At 36.2% G+C, this 22,766-nt stretch overlaps 1 protein-coding gene across 1 annotated transcript in view; it reads right to left on the bottom strand.

Annotated features, from left to right (window-relative positions):
* Positions 1 to 22,766, bottom strand: part of ABCA12 (ATP binding cassette subfamily A member 12) — a 230,920-nt gene that overhangs the window by 34,536 nt on the left and 173,618 nt on the right. Inside the window, exons 30-39 of the mRNA XM_036755721.1 lie at positions 19,352 to 19,548; positions 18,431 to 18,591; positions 17,090 to 17,326; positions 16,571 to 16,724; positions 12,559 to 12,811; positions 11,428 to 11,514; positions 10,925 to 11,018; positions 7,565 to 7,692; positions 4,557 to 4,644; positions 3,538 to 3,643 (exon numbers count right to left, since the gene is read on the bottom strand). Coding sequence (XP_036611616.1) covers positions 3,538 to 3,643; positions 4,557 to 4,644; positions 7,565 to 7,692; positions 10,925 to 11,018; positions 11,428 to 11,514; positions 12,559 to 12,811; positions 16,571 to 16,724; positions 17,090 to 17,326; positions 18,431 to 18,591; positions 19,352 to 19,548 — 1,505 coding nt within the window. The remainder of the gene's footprint in view (positions 1 to 3,537; positions 3,644 to 4,556; positions 4,645 to 7,564; positions 7,693 to 10,924; positions 11,019 to 11,427; positions 11,515 to 12,558; positions 12,812 to 16,570; positions 16,725 to 17,089; positions 17,327 to 18,430; positions 18,592 to 19,351; positions 19,549 to 22,766) is intronic.

Here is a 22,766-nt window from a genome sequence, read left to right as displayed (position 1 = left end):
GGGCTGCAGGCCTGCCTGCTATATTTTTATCTCGTCGTTTCTGAGGTTCTTGTACATCCTGTCATTATTTGTTGGAGCAACAAATGGCTTTTTTTCTAAGTAAGACATCCTCCCGAAAGTTGACTTCCTGTATTTCAAACCAGGTTGTGTCATTCCCACCTGACTTTGGTCCTCATTTAATTGGATTTATCACTTTTGACTATGCCCTTTATTGATGTTCTAGATCTAAGGGGCATCAATCACGTTATTTTCTCCATGGTTTCTCCTGCTAGGAAAGAGCTGAATCGGGTGGGAAAAAATACTATTTTTCTCAGAGCAAAAGGCTCCTGAAGAGCTGGCTGTTAGAATAAAGATTTGCTTCCATAGACTGCTTCTAACAACTGCCACTATTAATGTGGCACACCCTAATCAGAACTCGGTACTGGAATTTAGGAGAAAGAAGGTAGATATTAACATTTCTGAATATATTGTATCCTTTCTTCCTGCTCAAACTAGTTATTCATTTAAAAATTCAATATTGACAAATAACTGTTACCCTTAGTTTCTCTTCCATCTTAATCCTAGGATGGGTAAGGGAAAGCAATTAGAAAGAGTCCAGAGAAGAAGAGAGAATGGTTGGATGAGCAGTAATTGCATTGGTAAAAATAAATTAGTCTCTTTCAATCCTATTTTGAAAATGATGTGGCACCTCATGAAACTGGTGACTAATAAACCCAGTTAAATGCCCCCATCTTCTTTCTAAATGCAGAGATATATTCGCAATTATTTATATTTTTAAAATAATTTGAGAATAATATCGATAATTCTTAGCAAAAAGGAAAAAAATAATCATTGATACAAATTCCTAATTGGACTTTTTATATCCATTTTCGCTCCAATCCATCCTCCATGGAGCTGCTAAAATAATGTTATAAAGCAAATCAAAGGTCTGACTATGTCCAGAAGCTCTCTACTGCCTCTAGGCTAAAATACAAAGTTCTTGACTTGGCATCTAAAGCCCTTCACAACCTGACTCCACCTTGCCTTTACAGGCTTTCCTTCTTTACATTCCTTCCATCTATATACTTTGTTCAGTCATTTTTTTCAGTCACATCTGACTCTCTGTGACCCCTTTTTGAGGTTTTTCTTGGCTAGGATACTGGAGCGGTTTGCCATTTCCTTTCGCAGCTCATTTTACAGATGAGGAAACTGAGGCAAACAGGGTTAAGTGACTCGCCCAGGGTCACATAACTAATTAGTGTGCGAGCCCGGATTTGAACTCACGAAGGAGTCTTCCTAACTCCAGGCTTGGCTCTCTACCCACTGTGCCACCTGGCCACCCCTTTATGTACTTTATGACTTAGCAAAATTGGTCTACCTGCTGTTGCTTGAATTCAGCCTTCTATGTTCCATTGCTATGTCTTGGCAAAGGCTGAAACACATGATTGGAATTCATACCCATCTCACTTTGATCTCTTAGAAACCCTAGCTGAAGTCAAGGTTCAGCTCATGGACTCCTTCCTGAAATGATCGCTTACATGCTTTTGTTCTTACATGTCATGTTCTCCCCCCACCCTCCCCGCAAAAAAAAAAAAATGTAAACTCTTTGAAGGCAAGGACTAGTCTGTGTTTTGTCTTTGTATTTCTACCACCTTACACAGTGTCTTACACGTAGTAAATGCTTAAGAAATGTTAGTTGGATTGGGTTAAATTATGCTTATCTGAAGAATGACTCATAAGCATTAGAATATCTCTCTCTCTCTCTCTCTCTCTCTCTCTCTCTCTCAGTAGCTGGGGATAAGTGACTTGCCCAGGGTCACACAGCTAGTATGTATCTGAGGCCAGATTTGAACTCAGGTCCTCCTGAGTTCAGGACTAGTGCTCTTTCCAGCTGCCCCTCTATTAGAATCTCAAAATGAGTTAAGTTCTCACTGCTCCTTCCCCATCTCAAGAGTCTTAAAATTACTAGCTATCTTTAAAACTCTAATGCCGCTTGAAGGTCTTGTCCTGATCTCTCTCCAAACCCTCATAACCTCCTGCCCAGTTGTCAAGGCCTAACCCCTGGAATGACCTTGTATTTACTGCATATATAATTTGTATTGCTTTATCTGTATAAAGGTTACACACACACACACACACACACACACTCATTTAGAACAGGGCTGTCCAAACTTAGGCTTTTATAGAAACAATAGACAATATATTTTGATTTGCCCTGACTTATATTATAAGCTCCCTGAGACTAGGGACTGTTTTGGCTTTGTGTTTCTATCTCTGCTGCCTCATACGTAGTAATGAGGCTTAATAAATGGATAGGAAGATCATTGATTTAGAGACAAAGGAACTTTAGAGGCCAATGAGTCCAAGGCCCTCCTTTTTTACAGATAAGGAAAGTAAGTTACAAAGAGGTTAAGGGAAGGGCTTTACAAATATAAACAGAGGGCTGTATATTTTATCCCAGAGGTAATGGGCAGCTCTTTGAACTTATTGAGTGGGGAAACGACATGGCTAGACCCAAGTTTTAGGAAAGTCATCATGAAGCTGAAGACAGATTGAAGAGAAATCACAGGATAAGAAATGGGTCAATGAGTCCAGCCCCCACCTTCTTCCATTTTATAGATGAAGAAACTGAAGCTCAGAGAATTTAAATGACTCACCCAGGATCACACTGCTGCTGTCTGGGGCTAGGTCTTACTCTAAACCCAGAGCTCTACTCACTACATCATGCTACCTCAAAAAAGGTTTGTTGATTGAAAGTGAAGCGCACTGAACTTAAGATATACACTAATAGTATTTCAACTGGCAAATATTAATCATTCATTTTTTTTTTCATTCAGTGAATTTCTACACGTGAGAAAAAAGGAACTACAGGCCAATTCCTCTTGAAGTAGAAGGAAAAATCTTCCCTTTTTACGATACTGTAGCTTGATACCCTATTTTTGCACAAATAATATGTTAGTTACTAACTCATAGGTATGTTAGGTAACTGTCAAAGTAAAAGCATATTTCCCCATCATCAGTATGTCTACCATTTCGTCTACTAGATAAAGCATATGCCAACCACGCTTTCTATTCATTCTTTCACATTTCTTCTCAATTGTGATTTAGATGATGAAAAATATCCTCCAAGCTAGAATAAAGAGTCAGTCGACAAGTCTTTATTAACGATTTACTATGTTCCAGGCACCATGCTAAGCACTGGGTATATAAAGAAGGGTAAAAGAAAGCCCTTACTCTCCAGGATTTCATAGTCTAATGGGGGAGACAATATAGAAACAACTATGTACAAATAAGTCATATATGTATAAATAGTACATATTTATATGTGTATGTATATTTGTGTATATACATATATAAGTACACGTATGCATATAATACACACATAAACATATGCATATACATACACACATAATACATATACATGCATGTATATACATGTGTACATGGAGGATGGACTCAAGATAATCAATAAAATAGCAAAGTTTTTTGAATCTGGAAAGAATAGAAAGTTTCATTTAGCAAGTCTCAATACAAGGAGCTTCCCTGTAAGAAACCTACCATATCTGGTGGCATCATAGTCTGACATGTTAATTCGAAGAAGGAAGTTGTTGAAGCTGTTGAGGTAAGCAGGAAGGGAGTGGTAGCCTTCTGGATCATACCACACCTATTGCAATTCCAAGACAAGACAAGATCATCATTAGCCTAAAGATCAACTAGGAAAGCTTCATGTTTAACTTGAACTGTCAAATAGCATAACAAAATTTCTAATGCATTTGAAAAATCCAACTTGGTAGCCCATGAGATTTTAAATTGTGGCTCAAAGTACAGAAAACAGATGCCTCCATTTGTCTCAACCCATGGATTTTGAAAGCATATGCTCTGAGATGGCATTAACTTGGGTTATAAATTTGAAATAAAAATTAGGGAAATATCATTGTCTCCATGATGGGTCATTAGCAATGCTGAACTAGAACTAAGAACTGATTTCCAATAATATCTCTCATATAACTGTGTTGAAAAAACAAAAAATAGCAAAGAAAGTTGTTATTTCTTGTGAACCAGTGTTTATTTTAGTATTAAAGACACCTTACTTCCCAATCTTTTCTTCCTTCATCAATCAATCTGTTATTCCTATCTGAGCTTCAACCATGTAGTGAATTACCATATAGTCTATGTAAAAGACTCCAGGCTTTAAAGAGCAGATGTGCCTCAATTTTAGAAACTAAACGTCCTAAAATATATTTACTAGGGTATTATTATCATTCAAAGTAGTGTTTTTGTCTCCTCCATTTGCTGGTTTGTCATTCTTTTGAATTTTGGAGACCTTGTGACAGAAGAGAAATTTAAAATTAAAATGCCACTAGAACATGAATTAGAAGTAGCCTTAAAACATCTTGGAGATTTTTACGTAAGCCAAGTGGGATATAGGACTCAACTTACAAAACTGCACTTGTGGGCAAACTTTTCAGAAACACAAGGATTGTGTAAATGGAGGCACATCTATATGCTATATGATTACCTTGCAAATTTTTGGATTTCAATTGTTTGTAAAGTATGAGGCAAGAATTAGAAAGTACCTTGGCTAGTGTTCTGTTTTCAGGAATGGTTGTTATATCAAAACGAAGGTCCTTAGTCAGAGGTAAGCCAAAACTCCAACCTCCATACCTATGAGAAAAAAAAAGTTTATATTTATTTTAGTAGGAAAAGGTTATATTTTATTCCCTTCTAGAAAGCATAAAGTGTGAATTAATGCTTATCTTCTCCCAGTCTTGAGTTTCTCCTATAAATACAATTGTGGAAAAAAAAACTTTGGATGAATTACTGTCTCTTTTGGGGTTCCCATTTTCTCATTTGTACAGTGAGGGAGGTGGATAATATGATCTCCGCAGTTCCTTTCAACTCTGTATTCAATAAGTCTGTAGTCCTATCAACTTTTTAAAAAATCCCTTTTATGCCTTTTAAAAATACTCAGATCTGTTAACCATTTCTCTCCATTAACTTTTAGGCTAGAAACAAGTTACTGACTTTTGGGGAAAACTCAGCTATCTGCATGGATTCTATCCCCATTCAATTGAATATGTAGTGGGGGCTTTTTTCCCCAACACTCCTTGGCTAATTGATTGATATTTTCATCTGATTTTTTTTCTTAGTGTTTCATGAGAAGTACAGGGTTCTCCCTAACTCTTGATATAGAGATAAACTTATAGTGAGAGAATATGGCTTGAGCTATACTAACTGCTCTGACTGCAACTTTTTTGACACTCGTCATATGCTAATACTACTTTATTTACACTTTAGATAGAGACTTTGACTTCAATTCTTGTCCTGTTTTTTCCACTCTGGTTGGCAGAAGTGTATCTGACCGTGCTGGCCACTCAGATTCATAGCTGATATTCTTAGAAATCTTAGAATACATTTTATATTTCTAGTTTCCTTTCTTTAAACCAAATAATTTCAGAACCTTAACTCTTTTTCTTGGATTCTGTTTTATCATTCTAATCTCTTCACTACTTTTTTTTTTTCAGAACCAATAAAAGCCAGGTTCAAATGCTAATTCTGTCATGAACTACTTATGTGACACTGGAAAAGTAACACATTCTGAGTTTGTTTCATCTTCTGTGAAATGAGGGTGTTGGAATAGATGATCTCCAACTTGACATTTTCTGTCAAGAAAGGACAAAAAATCAAGGAAAATGCTAGTATATATCAGTGATCAATCAGATTCACTAACTCTCCTTCCATATAGCTTCATTCATTTTGAGATCACCTTTCCTTTTCTTTTGTGAAAAGTTATTTTATTCTAAACTTAAATCAAAAGGGCATTTTTATATACATGACAGAAAAAAAATGATTGTACATGAAGCTGCAGATCTATTATTCTAGCTTATTTTTCTTTTTAAGTATGTAAGTACAATTTGTAGCTTTCTAAAACTGTCCCATTTGTCTGTGCTTCTTTCTGATCTTCCTTCTCTCCTTTTCTCTGCAGTTTAAAAAAAGACTCTCTTCCTTTCTCTCTCTCTGTCTCTCTCTGTCTCTCTCTGAATCTCTGTCTCTGTCTCTCTGTCCTTCCTTCCCTCCTTCTTTCTTTCTTTCTTTCTTTCTTTCTTTCTTTCTTTCTTTCTTTCTTTCTTTCTTTCTTCCTTCCTTCCTTCCTTCCTTCCTTCCTTCCTTCCTTCCTTCCTTTTTCCACACCCTATGTCTCTTTCTCTCTTCCCTCTCCCACTCCATCCCTATTGGAAAAAAAAAACAATAAGGGAAAACAAAACCAAACATACCCAGACAAGCAAAATAAATCCTTACCTTTCCTCCTTCCTTTTCATAAACATTATGTAATGGGTGGGTCTTCATCTCATAGGATCTGGACTCAAGAAAGCCTTTTGATTCTTTGGGTTGACCGCCCATTGTCATCATTGTTTTTATCAGTAAGTCTTAACCTTGACTAGCTAATCAACAATCCTAAAACTGTTATTAAGATGTAGCCAGCTCTTCCAGCTTTGTACAAATACTTACTGCCTGGGCTTGCCATATAATCACGGTCCTATATAGCCTGGATACTGCTTTAATAGAAGGCATGATCTTAATTAACATGCTTTCTATATAGTTGATAAGTGTTAGTTTTGGATCCAGAATCAACTATTATTTTTTCATTTTATTTTTCATCTAAGAAGCATTTATTTTTTCTCCCTCCAATCTTTCCCCTCTCCAATTAAAAACAAACTAAAATCCTTGTAACAGATATGCATAGTCAAGCAAAATAAATTCTCACTTTATCCATGTTAAAAAAATTGTCTCTCATTCCACATCTGGAATCCATCACTTCTCGGTCAGGAGGTGGGGAGCATAGATTATAATCAGTCCTCTGGAATTATGGTTAGGACCAATTGTTAACAAATACTATTTCATATAAACTTAAGGTTGATATCAACAGTTCTTCTTTGGAACTCCAAAGAAGTGTCAATAGTCCAAGTGATTATGTTTGAACTTAACATTAGCTTTGGAGCAAAGGTTTTAGGGATGTAGTCAGCAATCATGTAGACCAATGTCTTAACTTCACAGATGGGCAAAGTGAAGCTAAGAGGGGTGATATGACTTTTCTGATTTAACAAGTAGCTGAGCTATAATTAGGACTCAGGTCCTCCTTTCCTTTATCCAGTGCTACTTTCATTATATCACTCTTTCTGCCCTGTGTTGTTCCCAATCAACTTCGGGTATTAAACATTATGCTTCCAAAGAACAATTTAATTGATATTTTGTGAAAATGAACTTTTAAAAAATGATCTTTACAATTTTCACTTCCATTATATTTTCTTTCTGAAAAGATATTGAAGATTTAGGTTAAAATGAAAAGAAAATGGAACCATGTAAAATACCAATGGCAGTTTTGACATACAGTCTGTCCCTTTCTCCTTAACCAATAAACAAACACTAGACTGATGCATGGGGAAGGTAGCAAGTATCTCCAAAAATAAAAGGACAAAATCAGTTTAAATAAGCTACTCAAGATATATTATCATGTACTGGAAAAAATTAACCTTAAAACTCTATGATAACATTGTAAAGTGTTATTAATAGGTTTATTTTTTACCTCCTTTGGCTGAAATCATTAGCTGTTGAAATGAGGTAATTTTCCATGTGATGCCCACTGAGGTTATAAAGGACTTGAGAAGAATATGTTCTTCGGTGAGGTGGGGAGTAGTTAAATTTGGGACATTCCTGAAAGAGCAAATTAAAAAAATTAAAGTTACTTCTGACCAAGGCTGAACAAATCAAACAGACAAGTGTCAAGAAGCTACCCTCTCACGGTTTGTCTTCCATTGCAACTGTTCCAATGAGATAAGAATGTCTCCTGACTCTAAAGAGCTTGGAAAGAAGTCAACTCGTTTGTGCCAAGAAATTAGGACAAATAGCTATTATTTATGTAGAAGACACTTTATTTTCTGATTTGTCGTACAGCCAGCAGGAGGGACACAGGTTAACTAGTATGTGACATCCCTTGAATTGTGCTGACAAGTTTGATATGGTTGCAGTGTAAATAACAAACAAATATTAGACTGATTCTGAGCTCCCTTGGTAGGTAATAGATGGGGAAGAAAGAAAAGGTTGCCAAAAAATAAAAGGAAAATATTAGTTTAAGTAAGCTACTCAAGGCACATTATCAGGGACTGAAAAAAAATAGCATTAATAGTTTTAGGTGCCAAGCTCAGATGCAAGAGGCATTTTTTTAAAGAACAACTCCACCATTTATGAATTTAATTTTCTGCACTTGTAGGTCCTTAAATACAAAAATTCTTCTATTGGTTAATGGTCAAACTAATCGTGGTATAGGAATGGAACAGAATATTATGCTGTATAGAATGATGAATATAAACAATTCAAAGAAACTTGGGAAGGCTTGTATGATCTACGTGGAATAAAGAAATGAGAAGCGGAGAAACAATCCTTACAACAATCACAACATAAGTGAAGACAGCATGGAAAATAATCCTAATGAATTCAGATCAAACGCAATGGCCACTGTTCCTCTCAGAGGTATGATGTTGTTTAAACACACTCTCTTCCTTCCAGTAAACAGGTGATGGACTATGGTTGGGGATGGTAGTTAGTTGTAATCATCCTATCTTTCTTACCTTAACTTTTAAAAAGTTTTCTTTAAATATGAGAAGGTATTATGATGGGGCAGAGATAGCTGTGAGTAAGTTATTGTGGAGTCAAAAAAATCTAAGATTCATTAATGAAACATTCCATCAATAAAACAAGAGTCCTTCCATTTCTTCTCTTCTGGTTTCAATGACAATAGAGGCTTGAAAGACAACTAAGTACTCTTTAATGCATTCCCATTCTTGCTCCCTGGCTATTTTGAGAGTAATACTCCTGCTTCTGAATCTTGGCTCAGAGTTACATGTCTATGTAGATGGGATCTACATACTGTCCATTTCCTAATCCTTGAGTACTGCAGAGAAATCAACAGACAGAATGGACTGGGTAGAAAAGAGAATCCATCCCTTTTTTGGGGTCTCCTGCATTTGGCCAAGCAGTGTCATATCAAACTAGCAAACACCTCTTGGAACCATTAACTTCAAAGATGTCAAAATTAAACACCCCAAACAATAGCTCTGATGAATACAGCATAAAATTTTAAATGTGAAATTTTCAGTATGCTTATCGAATATATTATTCATTAGAAAGTAGTAAGAAGATAAATATAGGCTATTTTTCCAACTATTTTCATATGTTAAAATCCCAATCCATTAGAGCAAATATAGCTGCCACTACTTTGTTACTGCAGCAGAATTAATACTTTAGTTAAAATAGACCCTGCAACCACAGGTTTCCAAATCATATATTCTTTCCTTTTGATATAAAGCTTCCAAAAAGAACTGCATGTATGTTTCATCGATCAATATATCCATTGTACACGTATATGAGTGAATGTGTTGAAACAGACTTATAATTTCTTATTAGTTAAATTAATTTAAGAGCATCTCTCATATTTATTAGCATTCCCTCCTAAGAATCTTAGTACAAGAGAATGTGTGATATAGTGGAAAGTGGGGGTTGTCATTGAAGAGGATCAGAAGAAATGGATTCTAATCCTATCTTTGCCATTTATTCACCAGGTGATCTCAGTTTCCTTATCTGTAAAATGAGAGGTCACTTCTAAGGTCACTTCTGAGCATAACATTCTTGCATAATAAAATTGACTTCACTTCTGTGTAGTGTGAGTTCTCCATTGTGGTCTTTTAGCAACTAAATTGGATGCATGTAATTGTATAGAAGAGTACATTGAAGGAGACCCAAAATGAATTCAGATGAAAGTTTTCAAAGGCAGATAAATGTATCATCACTGTGAAACAAGGAGGAATTTTAAAATGCTTAAAATACTCTATGATTAGATTTTGATTTTATAAGGGACCTGTCAGAATGCTGACCACAAATATTTCTTTGTCTAATAATCAAGAAATTATTGCTGAATCCTGCCTATTACTATCAGTAACATCCTCCACAGAGTGATGGCACTAATAAATTGTATTTATGGAAAGTATTTTTCCTTTGCAATACAATAGATAACCATCTGGGTTGCAGGATGTGATTATATGCCATTTGGAAGAAAATATATTTAGATCTCTCCCCCCCACCCATGGGAAGGTAAGTTGACAATATAGTGAATCTCAGAAAATAACATGCCTTTTCTCCCTAACCATCTTTAATTTCCCCAGTGAATTTGGGACTCTTAAAAGGTGCTGAATTGATATGCCTGGAAACCAAAGTGCTTATCTATGGAATAGGGGCAGAAGTGAAGGCAGAGTAATGTTTTCTGCCTCTTTCAGTAAACATGCTTTTATTATAGTCTGGAGGTGTTACCAAGAGATATATGTGTGTGTGTATGTGTGTGTGTGTGTGTGTGTGTGTATGTATGTATATATATATGTATGTATATATATATAATATATATGTGTGTGTATGTGTGTGTGTGTGTGTGTGTGTGTGTGTGTGTGTGTGTGTGTATATATATATATATATATATATATATATATATATATATATCCCTACCTACCATTTCAGCTGAGCATTACAGGAGCTGAGTTGCTGTATTTTCAAGTGTCACAGTTATGCTGACATGTTGTGTCATACAGAGTTTTCTAGATATAGCTGAACTGAGACCAAAAATTCATTTTTTGTTAGTTGTGAAAAAGACCATCATAAAATTCCTTCCCTTTAGACATATGACCCACGATGGATGTAAACCAAGGACCTGTAGGAAAAGGTGATTTCACCTGTAGGTGAAAATCAATATCTTGATACGGCCAGAACCAATCCTATTGACTTATTTGGTTCCTGTATTAAAGTAGCAGAAGCAGCAGTAACAACAACAACAACCTTGTAACCTGCTTCTATCTTGCATGCCTCAGATGTTCCATTTCACTAAAACCTTATTCATTAATACCTGGATATTTTCTGAGCAGGAGCAAACGCCAAAGTTAGTAATGGGTTCTCCACTGGTATTCCATTGGCCCAAAGTGCCTTCCTTTAAACATCTCCTGTAAGTCAGAATAAATGAGAGGTAAGTTGTCATTTTGCCTCCTGATAAGGTGGATGTTAGAATATAGACACAGGTAAACTAGTCTCAGAGTTGATTTATGAATTTTTCTAAAATTAACACGCTATAGCTCTATACATCCCATAATTTGGAGGATGAGCAAGGGGAGCTTTTAACTATTTAAGAAGCACTAAGCCAAATTACCCTGCGCTTTGTAGCATCTTGGAAGTTTATTAGGAGGGCACAGCAATAAAATGAACTAGGGGAGATTTAGAAAACTGATGAATAGTGTGGAAGAAGGACTTAGACAAATTTCCCATTTTTTTTCAAGTACATTTTCCTTAGATTAGGAAGCTGAAACATGAAGGAAGGAAGAGGAAAGAAAGAAAACAGAAAAAAGATCTTCTTACGTTTCACTGGTATTCAAACATATGGTGTCTATTCCAGGGAAAGTTAGCATTGCAGAGACTAATGGTTCTGTGCTTGGATGAGAGTTCCTAAAAGATGAAAAAATACATTATGATTCTTCCATTATTCCTTGACTACACACACATACACACACACACACGCACCCACACACACTCACTCACACACACACACACACACACACTTTGAAAAGGCTGTGCATGCTATACATACATTTCCTTCATACATAGGAAACAATCTATTCCAGAAACTTTGTGTTACAAATATGGATATGTAGCAACATATATTGCTGTGCATTCTATAGATGGTTATACACACATTTTTGTATTGTCTCTAAATATTCAGAACATTCTGCTGATTTATGACTCTCTAAACTGATTGATTAGCCTGCACAAAGCATTGTATTTAGATATAATCCTATTGTTATTATTTTATATATAATCCCAATCCTATAAATATATAATTTAAATAATGATATTATTTTTATATAATCCTATTATTATTAATATTTAAAGAACCATCAACATGGTGCTTAGAGACTTCAGATTAAAATCATTACCTAAGGTCACTCGATCAGTCAATGGCCAGTAGCAGAGCCAGGACTTAAAAACAGGTTTCTTGATTCCTCATCCAGTGTACATTACTATCCTTCTTTAAAATGATTTATTTGGGGGGATCTTGGTGTTAATACATCAAAGGGCAAAAATGCATGTAACCCTAGCTTCATTAGCTCCTGAGGTTAAAGTGTTTCTACCATTACAAGTGTCCACCTTGCTGATGCTAGAATGAATATCTGACCATTGCTTTAATGAGATTAGATTTTGTTGCTTCTAAGTATTGTTTTATATTGTTTCTCTTGCATGTGGTTTAACACATCAAGCCTCTTGAAACAAATCAAGCCTTTGCCTCTAAGGTTACCTTCCATCTACTCTGTATGGAGTTTAATTATTGACATGTTTTCTCCCCAATTAAAATGTAAGCTCCTTGAGGGGAAGGGTTGGCTTTTTCTTTCTTTGTAATCTCCAGTGCATTGCACTTAACAAATACTTACTAAGAGCCTGCTGATTGGTTGAAATTGGAAAGAAATGTTGCTTTACTTTAAGAAAGGCACTTACCCAAAAAAAGATGTCTGTTCATAGGTGCCATAAAGAGATGGAGAAAGCTGTATCTCGGGATAGACTGTGCCGACATTTCTCAGTGTACCAAGACCCATGGCTGTTGTTACAAAGACAACTGGGAGGATAATTTGAGCGATGATGCCTTTCCAGTTTCGGCGAGTGTGGTGGAACCTCTTAATGAGAATTGCCATGATCTTCTTCAACAGAAGCCCCACCCCATCCAGCCTCTCTGCTCTTGTCAAGACTTTGTCTATTTGAGAGAAACAGAGATGATCTGTTGGTCAAATCAGAAAATACATCTTCCAGGAACATGTATAAAAGCTGTAGAAGACGCAAACAAACTCTGAGTGGTCAAGTATGTATGAAATATTTTTTTTATATTCGCATTAGCATTTTCAGTATTAATATGAAAACTGCATGGGCAGACCCTAGCATTGCCCTGATCAATCTTGTTTTACAATAAAATTGTTAATCCATTATAACCAAACTCTACAGTGATGCCGTTTAGCTGAATGCACTCTCATTATGTTTTTGACCTCACTCCATATTTATGACATTTCTCCTATTAACTTCCCCCTGTAATGTTATTTCTCTTAATGTCATGTTTCCCTAAAACCAATTAATAACATTAGGCAGGTCATGCCTGGTAGTCCCCAAAGATTGAGATAATTTTATGTGGGCTCAACATGTACTATGCCAAATGGGAATGAAGTTCATAAATGCTAAAACGAAGCTAGGGCATGAGCTCAATTTAGGAACAGAGCTCATAAACAGTAAGAAGAAACTAGCATAGGAACCTACTCTTAAGGAACATCCTAAAACTCTTAAAGTGTGGAATCATCTTCCCTGTTGAGAGTTAACCAACTACTAGGTCTGAATGAATAGTGAAGTGTGGTCAATCACGTTTAACACAAACTAGTAAAAACTAAAATCTCTCTTTTCCCAAGGTACCATGCCAAATATGCATTCACTCTCCTTTCTCTAGAATGGTGAAACATGTCCATGGTGTTCAAAGCTCAATGCTTACTCTACTATGAGAAGCAGAAAAAGAACTCATCAGTTCAAAATTTCTACCTCATGACTCTGAATCAGGTATACAGGTGCTGAGAAAATTTCCATGGCTGCTAACAGTCAAGAACAGCTGTGCAAACCATAAAATATTACTTCTTAAGTAGAGTCCTTCCTAACTAATAATTTCTGTACCCCCCCATAGGTTCAAATATGACATTCTCACAAAAACTTGCAGCAAGGCACTTAACATGTGATAAGATGACAATGCAGTGGATTTTTTAATTTTACATCATGAATTATGCCATGCAGAAATCATGATCTTCATTTAGCTGATAAGGGAAATACAAAGCTGTGTAATTTAAAATGGGTTCCAATTAAACAGAGTGAACAAGTTTAAAATGCAAACTCCTATCTCCTCAAAAGGGAATAGTATAAGGAGCTGAATATTTTAAGTTAATTAGTATGCTTTTCTATTCCTTGAGAAATTACATGTGGATGACTTACAGGTGTATCAAATAGGGTAAATGTGCTTTCTAGAAGATAATGTCAATGAAGGGAACATTTTGACTGAAGAATAGTTCTGAACTGTGAAACAAATGCAGAGGCAAATATATAACATTGACTTTCTGAAGCAGACAGTCATTTGCTAATCAAAGTATTCAATTCCATTGACTCTACAGCTATTATCCCCCAAAAAGATTATAAACGAGTAATATGGCAAGGGCCAAATGAGACTGAAGTTGCAGAAATGTATAAAAATCAGGGATTATCTTTTAAAAGTTTCCTAGTAAGACAAATAGTTAATTAAAAGTTTTGCTTCCAGGAATGTTTCCTAATCTCAGCAAATTTTGTCATTTTTTTGCAATCCTGCATTATTCTAATGTATTCATTATGTTTTTATAATTCATTTTATACTTGCTTCCAAAATGGTCCCAGTGCTGAAATTCTTCATGAAAAACTACAAACTGGTTCCCAGACATCCTTCAGTAAAGAACCCAGGACCATAGAAATTACAGACTTTTAGAGAGTTGGAAGGGACATAAAGACATTTGAATGTAATAAGTCTAACTTCTTATAATTCTACCAAAGTTATTCCATCTGGGAATTCATTGTCCCTATTCTCTAGTGTCAGGTCTCATCTTTAGACCTATAAATCATATTTCTAAAGAGCTTAAAGGGTTTTTTCCTGTTCTTCATATTTTTTTCTTTTTTAACATGTAATAGTATTTAATTTCTCCCCAAATTATATGTAAAGATAGTTTCTAACGTTCATTTTTATAAGATTTTGAATTCCAAATTTTTCTCCTTCCCAGAACCCCTCCAAGTCAGCAAGCAAACTGATATAGGTTGTACATGTACAACCACATTAGACGTATTTCCACATAAACCATGTTATAAAAGGAGAATCAGAACAAAAGGGGAAAATGAGAAAGAAAAAACAAAAAGCAAAAAAACCCCAGTGAAAATAGCATGCTTTGAATCTGTATTCAGACTACATAGCTCTTTCTCTGGAGGTGGATATCTTTTTTTCCATCATGCGTCTTTTGGAGTTGTCTTGGATCATTGTATCATTGAGAAGAGCTAAGTCAGTCATGGTCGATCATCGCAGTGTTACTGTTACCTTATACAATATTCTCCTGGTTCTGCTCACTTCCCTCAGCATCAGTTCATGTAAGTCTCTTCAGGTTTTATTTTAAATCTCCCTGCTCATCATTTCTCATAGCTATAATAACATCCCATCACAATCATATACCACAACTTGTTCAGCCATTCCCCAGTTGATGGGCATCTCCTCAAATTCCAGTTCTTGGCTACCACAAAAAGAGCTGCTATAAATGTTTTTGTACATGTGGGTCCTTTCCCCATTTTTATGATCTCTTTGGGATCCAGTCCTAGTAGTGGTACTGCTGAGGCAAAGGGTGTGCACAGTTCGATAACCCTTTGGGCATAGTTCCAAATTGAAGAGCTTAAAGGTTTACATAGCACTTTCCTCCCAGTAGTAATCAGGCAGTACTACAAGTCTCATAAGCCCTATTTTACAACTGAGGGAATTGAAGCTCAGAGAGCCTCATGAGTGACTTATACATGTTCATACAACTATCGTGTCAGTGCTACAACAAGAACCTAGTCCTTGGACTCCAAGACGAGTGAGCCTTTTAATAATTAAGTCTTCTTTCTATACCAGGAACTTTCAACCTGGGTCTGTGAATTTGTTTTAAATATTTTGATTACTACTTCAAGGATGACAGTAGCCAACATTTATATAATGCTGTAAGGCTTACAAAGAGCTTTTCAAATATTATCTCATTTTGCCCTTGCAACAACCTTGGAAGGTAGGTGCTATTATTATTCCAATTTTACAGATGAGGAAACTGAGGCAGGCAAAGTTTAAGTCACTTATCCAGGGTCACATAGCTTGTCTGAGGCAGGATTTGAACTCAGGTCTTCTTGACTCTAGGTCTAGTGCTCCAACTACTCTGCCATTTAGCTGCCTAGGTGGTTTCAATATATTAGTTCCCTTTGTAATGCTATATATTTCATCTTAGCACTTCAAAATATTCTATGAAGTCTATAGGTTTCAACAGACTGCCAAAGTCTGCTGCCTATGACTCTAAAAAGGCTGAGGATCCTTGCTCTATACTAATAAGGAAGATCTCTTACATTATCTTCTCATAGGACTTTTGAAAAATTTATTTCTAATAGAGCTGAACAATGGCGAGAGAAAAAAGTCAGAAAGAAAGAGGGAGGGAGAGAGAGAGAGAGAGAAAGAAAGAGAGAGAGAGAGAGAGGGAGGGAGGGAGGGAGAAAGGAAGGAAAGAAGGAAGGAAGAGAGGGAGGGAGGGAGGAAGGATTTTAAAAATAATTTGCAATTAGCAATAGCAAACCATAGAGTTAGTGTCTGCAAGTCTCTTTTAGTAACATGTTAAGAATGTGCCTCCAGATTTTTCCACTCATCTCACTTACTGAATTCAAGAGCAAAACCAAATTAAATATGTACCATCTCTTTCAGTGGTGATACTGCTGCTGCTCATAGAAAGATCATCAGGGGTCATTATGCCATTGACTGAAGTAACTCCAATTTTCTTTGTTGCGAATTGTTCTGTGCTCATCTCTCCATCTTTCTGCGTGTCTTTAGTCAGTTTCAAAAACACCTACAAAACAATCCAAATTACTTCATAAATGGAATAGTGGGCGTTTCTTTTCCCAGGAGGTATGGTTTTGACTTTGCATGAGTCCTACATGTGTTGAAACAGATGTTTTCCATTTTCTTTAAGGCAACATTTTTATTTCAGGAATGAAAAAATATGCTTCCTGATCACGTCAATATGTTTATTCTCTCAGGTGACTTTTACTTGGAGAAGAACCTGAAAACCTATTATTTAGGACTGGATGATTTTGTGAAACATAACTTTAAATGGTTCTTTTTGTTTTTCTCCTCCTTAAAAAATGTGTATTTTCCTTGATGTTTCCTGAAGTTCATCCTAGCTTTCACTAATAAATGGATGTAAGCTCATACCTCTTCCACAGTGGTATCAGAAATCCCATAGCAGCCAATGTTAAGGTCACTCATGTCACTGTCGAGAGCTCTTAGGAGAGAAAGATAGGCTCCTGAAACTTTGGTGTTGAATGGAGGTAGCACATAGACAAGTTCTCCACCAATATCCTCCTTGAGATAAGCTTCAGGAAGGTGTGATTGGATCATGGAGGTCACTGCCAATGTGTTACATATTTTACTTGAGTGTAGATTTGGAGTCTGGAAAAGACAGAACAGTGTCAGTAATTTTATATATACACACACACACACACACACATATATATATATACACATATGTATATACATACACACACATATATATCCATATATAAGTATATGGATATATATATGTATATATATATATTCAACATTGTATAAAAGGACCCTAAGTCAACAAGAATTAGATTTCAACATATTGCTATCTTTCTTTAGAACATAACTTTCAATTAATTATTAAAAAAAACTTGTACAATTTTTAAATTTATGAGGCCTATTAATAATAATAATAATAATAATAGCTGACATTTATATGTGCCAGGCACTCTGCTAAGTACTTTACTGTCATTATCTCATTCTATCCTAACAACAACCTTGAGACGTAGGAGATTTTATCATCCTCATTTTACAGTGGAGGAATCTGACCCTGTTAGAGGTTTAGTAACTTATTCAGGGTCATATACCTAGTAAGGGTCTGAGGTCAAATTTGAACTTGGGTCTTCCTGACGCAAGGCCTAATACGGTATCCATGGTGTCACCTCACCACCCCATATCAATATTAGTAGAAATAAAATAATCAGGAAGAGACATAACTAGCCTAAGATCATGAAAAGATACAGCCTTGGAAAGTCTGATAATATTTTGGTAAACGAAATGTTTACCTTTAGTCGATATAATCGAATTTCTATATATATAGACATTATTGGGATGGCATTGTAATTCCATTTTTCCTCTCTGTAATACTTTACACACCTCCATTTCTGTGGGTAGTAAATTAAAATTTCTCAAATGATTTTTAAAAAATAAAACAAGTCTGGTGTCATTCTTCAGATTTTTTCTTTCTGACCCAAAAGCCTCACTCTGGAATTATTACTTAAAAGTTAGGAAACATTAAAGCATGAGAACCTTGTGGAAACCTCTCAGTCACTCCCTTGGGGGTATGACTCATTGGTTCTTCTAGCATATAATGAATTTTATCAATAACGAATGAAGACCTCAGTTTCACATTTTGAAGTAAATTTGATTCAAACAACAATAACAAAAAGTCATTTAAATTTCCCAGGTGAATTAGTGAAAATCCTTTTCTAGCCTCATCAAATGACAGACCTTTTTCTTAGTGAGGATGAGATGGTAGCCATCACCAAAGACTTCCTTGAGGTAAAAGGGTGACCCACAGCACCTGAGGCCTCCATGCTCCAAGAAGGCAATCCGGTCACTGAGCACTTCTGCTTCGTCCAAGTGATGTGTAGACAGAATGATTGTCCTTGCTAAAAAGCATACGAAGACAATTTGTTTTGGGAAATGAAGAGTTAGGCGTCTTCCAAGAGAAAGCCTAAGAATGTGTCAAAACAGGAATTTTGAAGGGGAAAAGGTGGCTTTTTTTTTCTAAAATGAAACCAATTGATTATAAGTCCCTAAGAGGATGTAAAGTGATCACTAAAAAATAAAAATCTCTTGAATTAATATATAATTGAAAGAAACGAAATGTTGATTCTGATTTGTATCTTGTAGACTTCTCTCTTACTCTGTTTCACAGAATATAGGCAATGTGGGCATGGTCATACCAAGATGCCTATCACTGTATCCATCTTAACTTTGGTTCGTCAGCTCCACTTTTCATTATTACTATCTTCCACAATATGAAAATATTTTTAAGGTTTGTGAATATTCTTCCCTGATTAATTCCACTCCACTTTGATTGCTTCACATTCTGTTAGCACTTATTTAGTCTGTTTTCAGTATATTTTCATTTGTGTATATTTTATATCTCTAATTCGATTCCAAGTTCATCTAGGGAAGGTGCCTTTGGTTTCACTTACATGCCTCCAAAAGCCTAGCTGAGCCTTCTGTTGCGTGTGATCGTTTAATAAATGTTGAGTAATTTTATCAGTAGTCCCAATTTTTCCATTCTAAACTATTGAGTTTACTTGTTGCCAGAAAAAGGTAAAATGTCTGGCAACAGTTTTCATTTAAAGGTATCATTTATTCTATTAGTGTTTTATCTCTGAAATAACAGGAGTTTCATACCTGTTTTATTCTTTGTGATAACTTCCCATATACTTCGACGAGAACACGGGTCAACTCCCGTGGAAGGCTCATCTAAAATTACAACCCTTGATCCACCAATAAGGGCAATGGAAATGGACAATTTTCTCTTCATTCCTCCTGATAATGTTCCAACTCTCTTGTGCCGATGACTATACAGACCAGTGTCTTTTAAAGTCCTTCAAAAACAATGTAATATTTGAAAATAAGAATTTGGGGATTCCAAAAGAATATATGGAAGGTGGTATATCTACATATGCACATATATATGTATGTATAAAAATACATACATATATAAGAGAATATTATTATACAGCAAGAAATTGTGAACATGAGGAATTCAGAGAAACATGAGGAGATTTATATGAACTGATGCAGAGTAAAATAAACAATCAGAAAAACAATATAGAGAATGACTAAAGCAATGCAAATGGAAAAATTACTAAGAATCTAGAGTAATTGAAAAACCAATAATGATCCTAGAGAACAAATGATGAATTATAACTCCCTCCTCTAAACAGAGAGATGGGGAGACCACTAAGATAGACTGCTATTTTCATTTTCAGATAAAGGCACCATATTGGTTATTGTTGCTCAACCACTTTTCTTTGTTACAAGGAAGGATTTGATTCTGAGAGGAGGGGAAGGAAGCATTTTAGAAATGACAGATATAAATATAGAAGACATTAATAAAACATTTTAAATAAGAAAAATATACATATTAATCTATCTTTAAGGATACCCGAGTACTTACTCAGGGTCACATTTTTAGTGCTTTAATTTACAAATCACTTTCCTCATAGCAATCACATGATGTTGGTGTTGTTAAGTATTATAACTCCCATGCAACAGATGAGGAAACTGGATCTCAGAGAATTTAAGTTATTTGTTCAAGGTCATACAGCTAATAAGTGGGAAATCCAGGCTAAAAAATAAGGTCTTTTTTCACCTACCAGATACTGAGACTATGGGCAAAGAGAGGAAATATGATTCATGGTCCCTGCCCTCAAGATTCTTACAATCTAATTACAATCATCTATCAATGATAGCCTCCATAAAACAATAGTACCTCATATGGTACAACATACACTTAAATGTTAAATCATGTGGTACAGACTATAAATGTGATACGAATTTAGAGGAGGAAAAAGGGGAGATTGATGAAAGCTGGATTGGTGTGACCAGAGTGGCCTTTGTTTTCTTTGGGTGGCTCAGTTTATCTCATTGGGTGCTGGGCCTGGTACTCCTCTTCCGGGGCAGGAAGCCCAGAGACCCATGTCTATGAGCAGAGAACTTCCTGTGTGATGAGTCATAGGGCTGGCTGAGGGGAGGTGTTGACTCCAGAGCCATACCCTATTGGGTGTTAACCTAGGGGAAGGGGCCAACTCAAGAACCAATCGGCCCTGTTCAGGCGGCGCTTGATGATGTCAAAAACTCTATAAGAGGGGAAAAGATGGCTTGAAGATTCCTCTTTCCTTTTCTGGTTGGCGTGGGAGCAGTGGCAAGCGTGACTCTGGGCCAGCCCTTGCTCTCGGGCTGAGCCCAGATGTTGCTAACTATGAATTGTATTGGGTCTGTCTCTTGATATTTGTAATTTTTTTGTATTTTGTTTTGAAGTTCAGGGTACTGGTTCATTTCCCCCGAACTAAATGAATGTTCTGAACCTCAGGGTGCTGGCTTTTTCCCCTGAAGTAAGTGAATGAATCTGTATTTGGTCTGTCTCTTGATGCTTGTCTGTATGCTCCCCTGAACTAACTGAATGCTAACTGAATGCTGGCGTTTTCCCCCTGAACTAAATGAATGTTGTCTGTATGCTAACTGAATGCTGGATTAAAGTAAGCTGGTCAACCCCTTCACCATGCTTTCCTTGTTTAAGCAGATAAAAAAGAACCTGTGCTTTCCCGACGTGCCAGCAGCCTCCTGCCTGCTGGCAGCCTCCTGGGTGCTGGCTGTGGGGGGGATCTTACGCCCCCACAGGAGCTGCTAGCCGGATTATTAAAACAATTGGTTGAGGAAAACTTTCTAGAAAAGTTGACTTGATCTGGGCTTTGAAGGACAGAAAAGACTTGGATAGGTAGAATGGAAAGCAGAGAGCATTCCAGATGAGGGAGATAACATGAGCAAAAACAGAGTTGCAAATGGATATGGTGTACTCATGGTGTAATGAGAAGAGTAGCATAATTTGAGTGAAGGACAAATTTGGGGAAGTAGTAGGAAATAAGGGAATAGGAAAAACCAAGATTTTGAAGACCCTTAAGAACTAGGAAGAGGAATTTTAACTTTAACTATTTAACTGAGAATTCTTGAAGGTTTTGGAACAGAGTGACAGAAAGTAGTATTACTAAAAGATTAGACTGTGTAAGAATTAACTGTTTAGTATAGTGGACAAAATGGTGGACAGTCAGGTAGACCTGAGTATGAGTCCTATCTTAGGCACTTACTAGCTGTGTGACCTTGGGTAAGTCAATTAACCTCTGTTGTTGTGTGGATTAAATGAGATAATTGTGAAGAAAGCCCTCTGAAAACTTTAAACACACTATAAATATTATTTTTACACTACATCACAAAGGGAAAAGATTAGGTTAGAAGGAAATATGGGAAGCTTATTCATTTCAGTTATCCTGATTAGTACCATTTATGGACTGTTGGAAAGCTTAGAAAAAGAGGTAGCATTAGGAATGGAAAGGAAAGGATGGAGACAAGACACACTTCAGTGTAAAAATTAGTAGAATTTAGTTATTGATGATCAAGGTAATGAAGGTAAGAGAGGAATTAAAGATGACAACAAGCTGGGGAAATGGTGTCCTCATTGACAAAGACAGGGAAGTTGGGAGAGGTAAGACAGGGAAGTTGGGAGAGGTAACTGGTTTTAGACATTTTGAATTTGAAGGAAAGGCAAGACAATTCTAAATCTAACTCCAGAGCTCTTCCCACTGTATAATGTTACCTTTGGCTTTCCCTTCTTGGTTTCCCTCACTGGATCATCTCTATGTTTTTATTGCCCTAATTTTGTGAACTTTCCTTAGGGCTCACTCTATTACACTCTGTTCTTCTCTCTCTACATTTTATAGATTTCATTCATCGATGGCTTTAACAATCAACTCTATGCTGACCACTGACAAATGACACTGAAGATGTCTCCAATCCTGTCTTCTTACCCTAACTTCAACCTTGCACTTCCAAACTGCCCACTGAACATTTCAAGTTCAGTTCAGAGCATGGGATTGGGGGTATTTATATTTAGCAGTGGCCAGCATGGAGTTGATAGTCAAAGCCAGTGTTGGAAGAGAACTACAAAGAGTCTAGAGAGATGAGAAAAAGGTGAAAGATTGAACTTACTGAACCCAGAAAGCTCAGAATTGGGTCAATAAAAGAATTATGACAATCCAGTGAATGA

This window comes from Trichosurus vulpecula, chromosome 4 (genome assembly GCF_011100635.1).
Source record: "Trichosurus vulpecula isolate mTriVul1 chromosome 4, mTriVul1.pri, whole genome shotgun sequence".
In the NCBI taxonomy this organism is placed as follows: Eukaryota; Metazoa; Chordata; class Mammalia; order Diprotodontia; family Phalangeridae; genus Trichosurus; species Trichosurus vulpecula.
The sequence above is the reverse complement of the archived record's forward strand: the minus strand, read 5'-3'. Positions and strand labels throughout refer to the sequence as shown.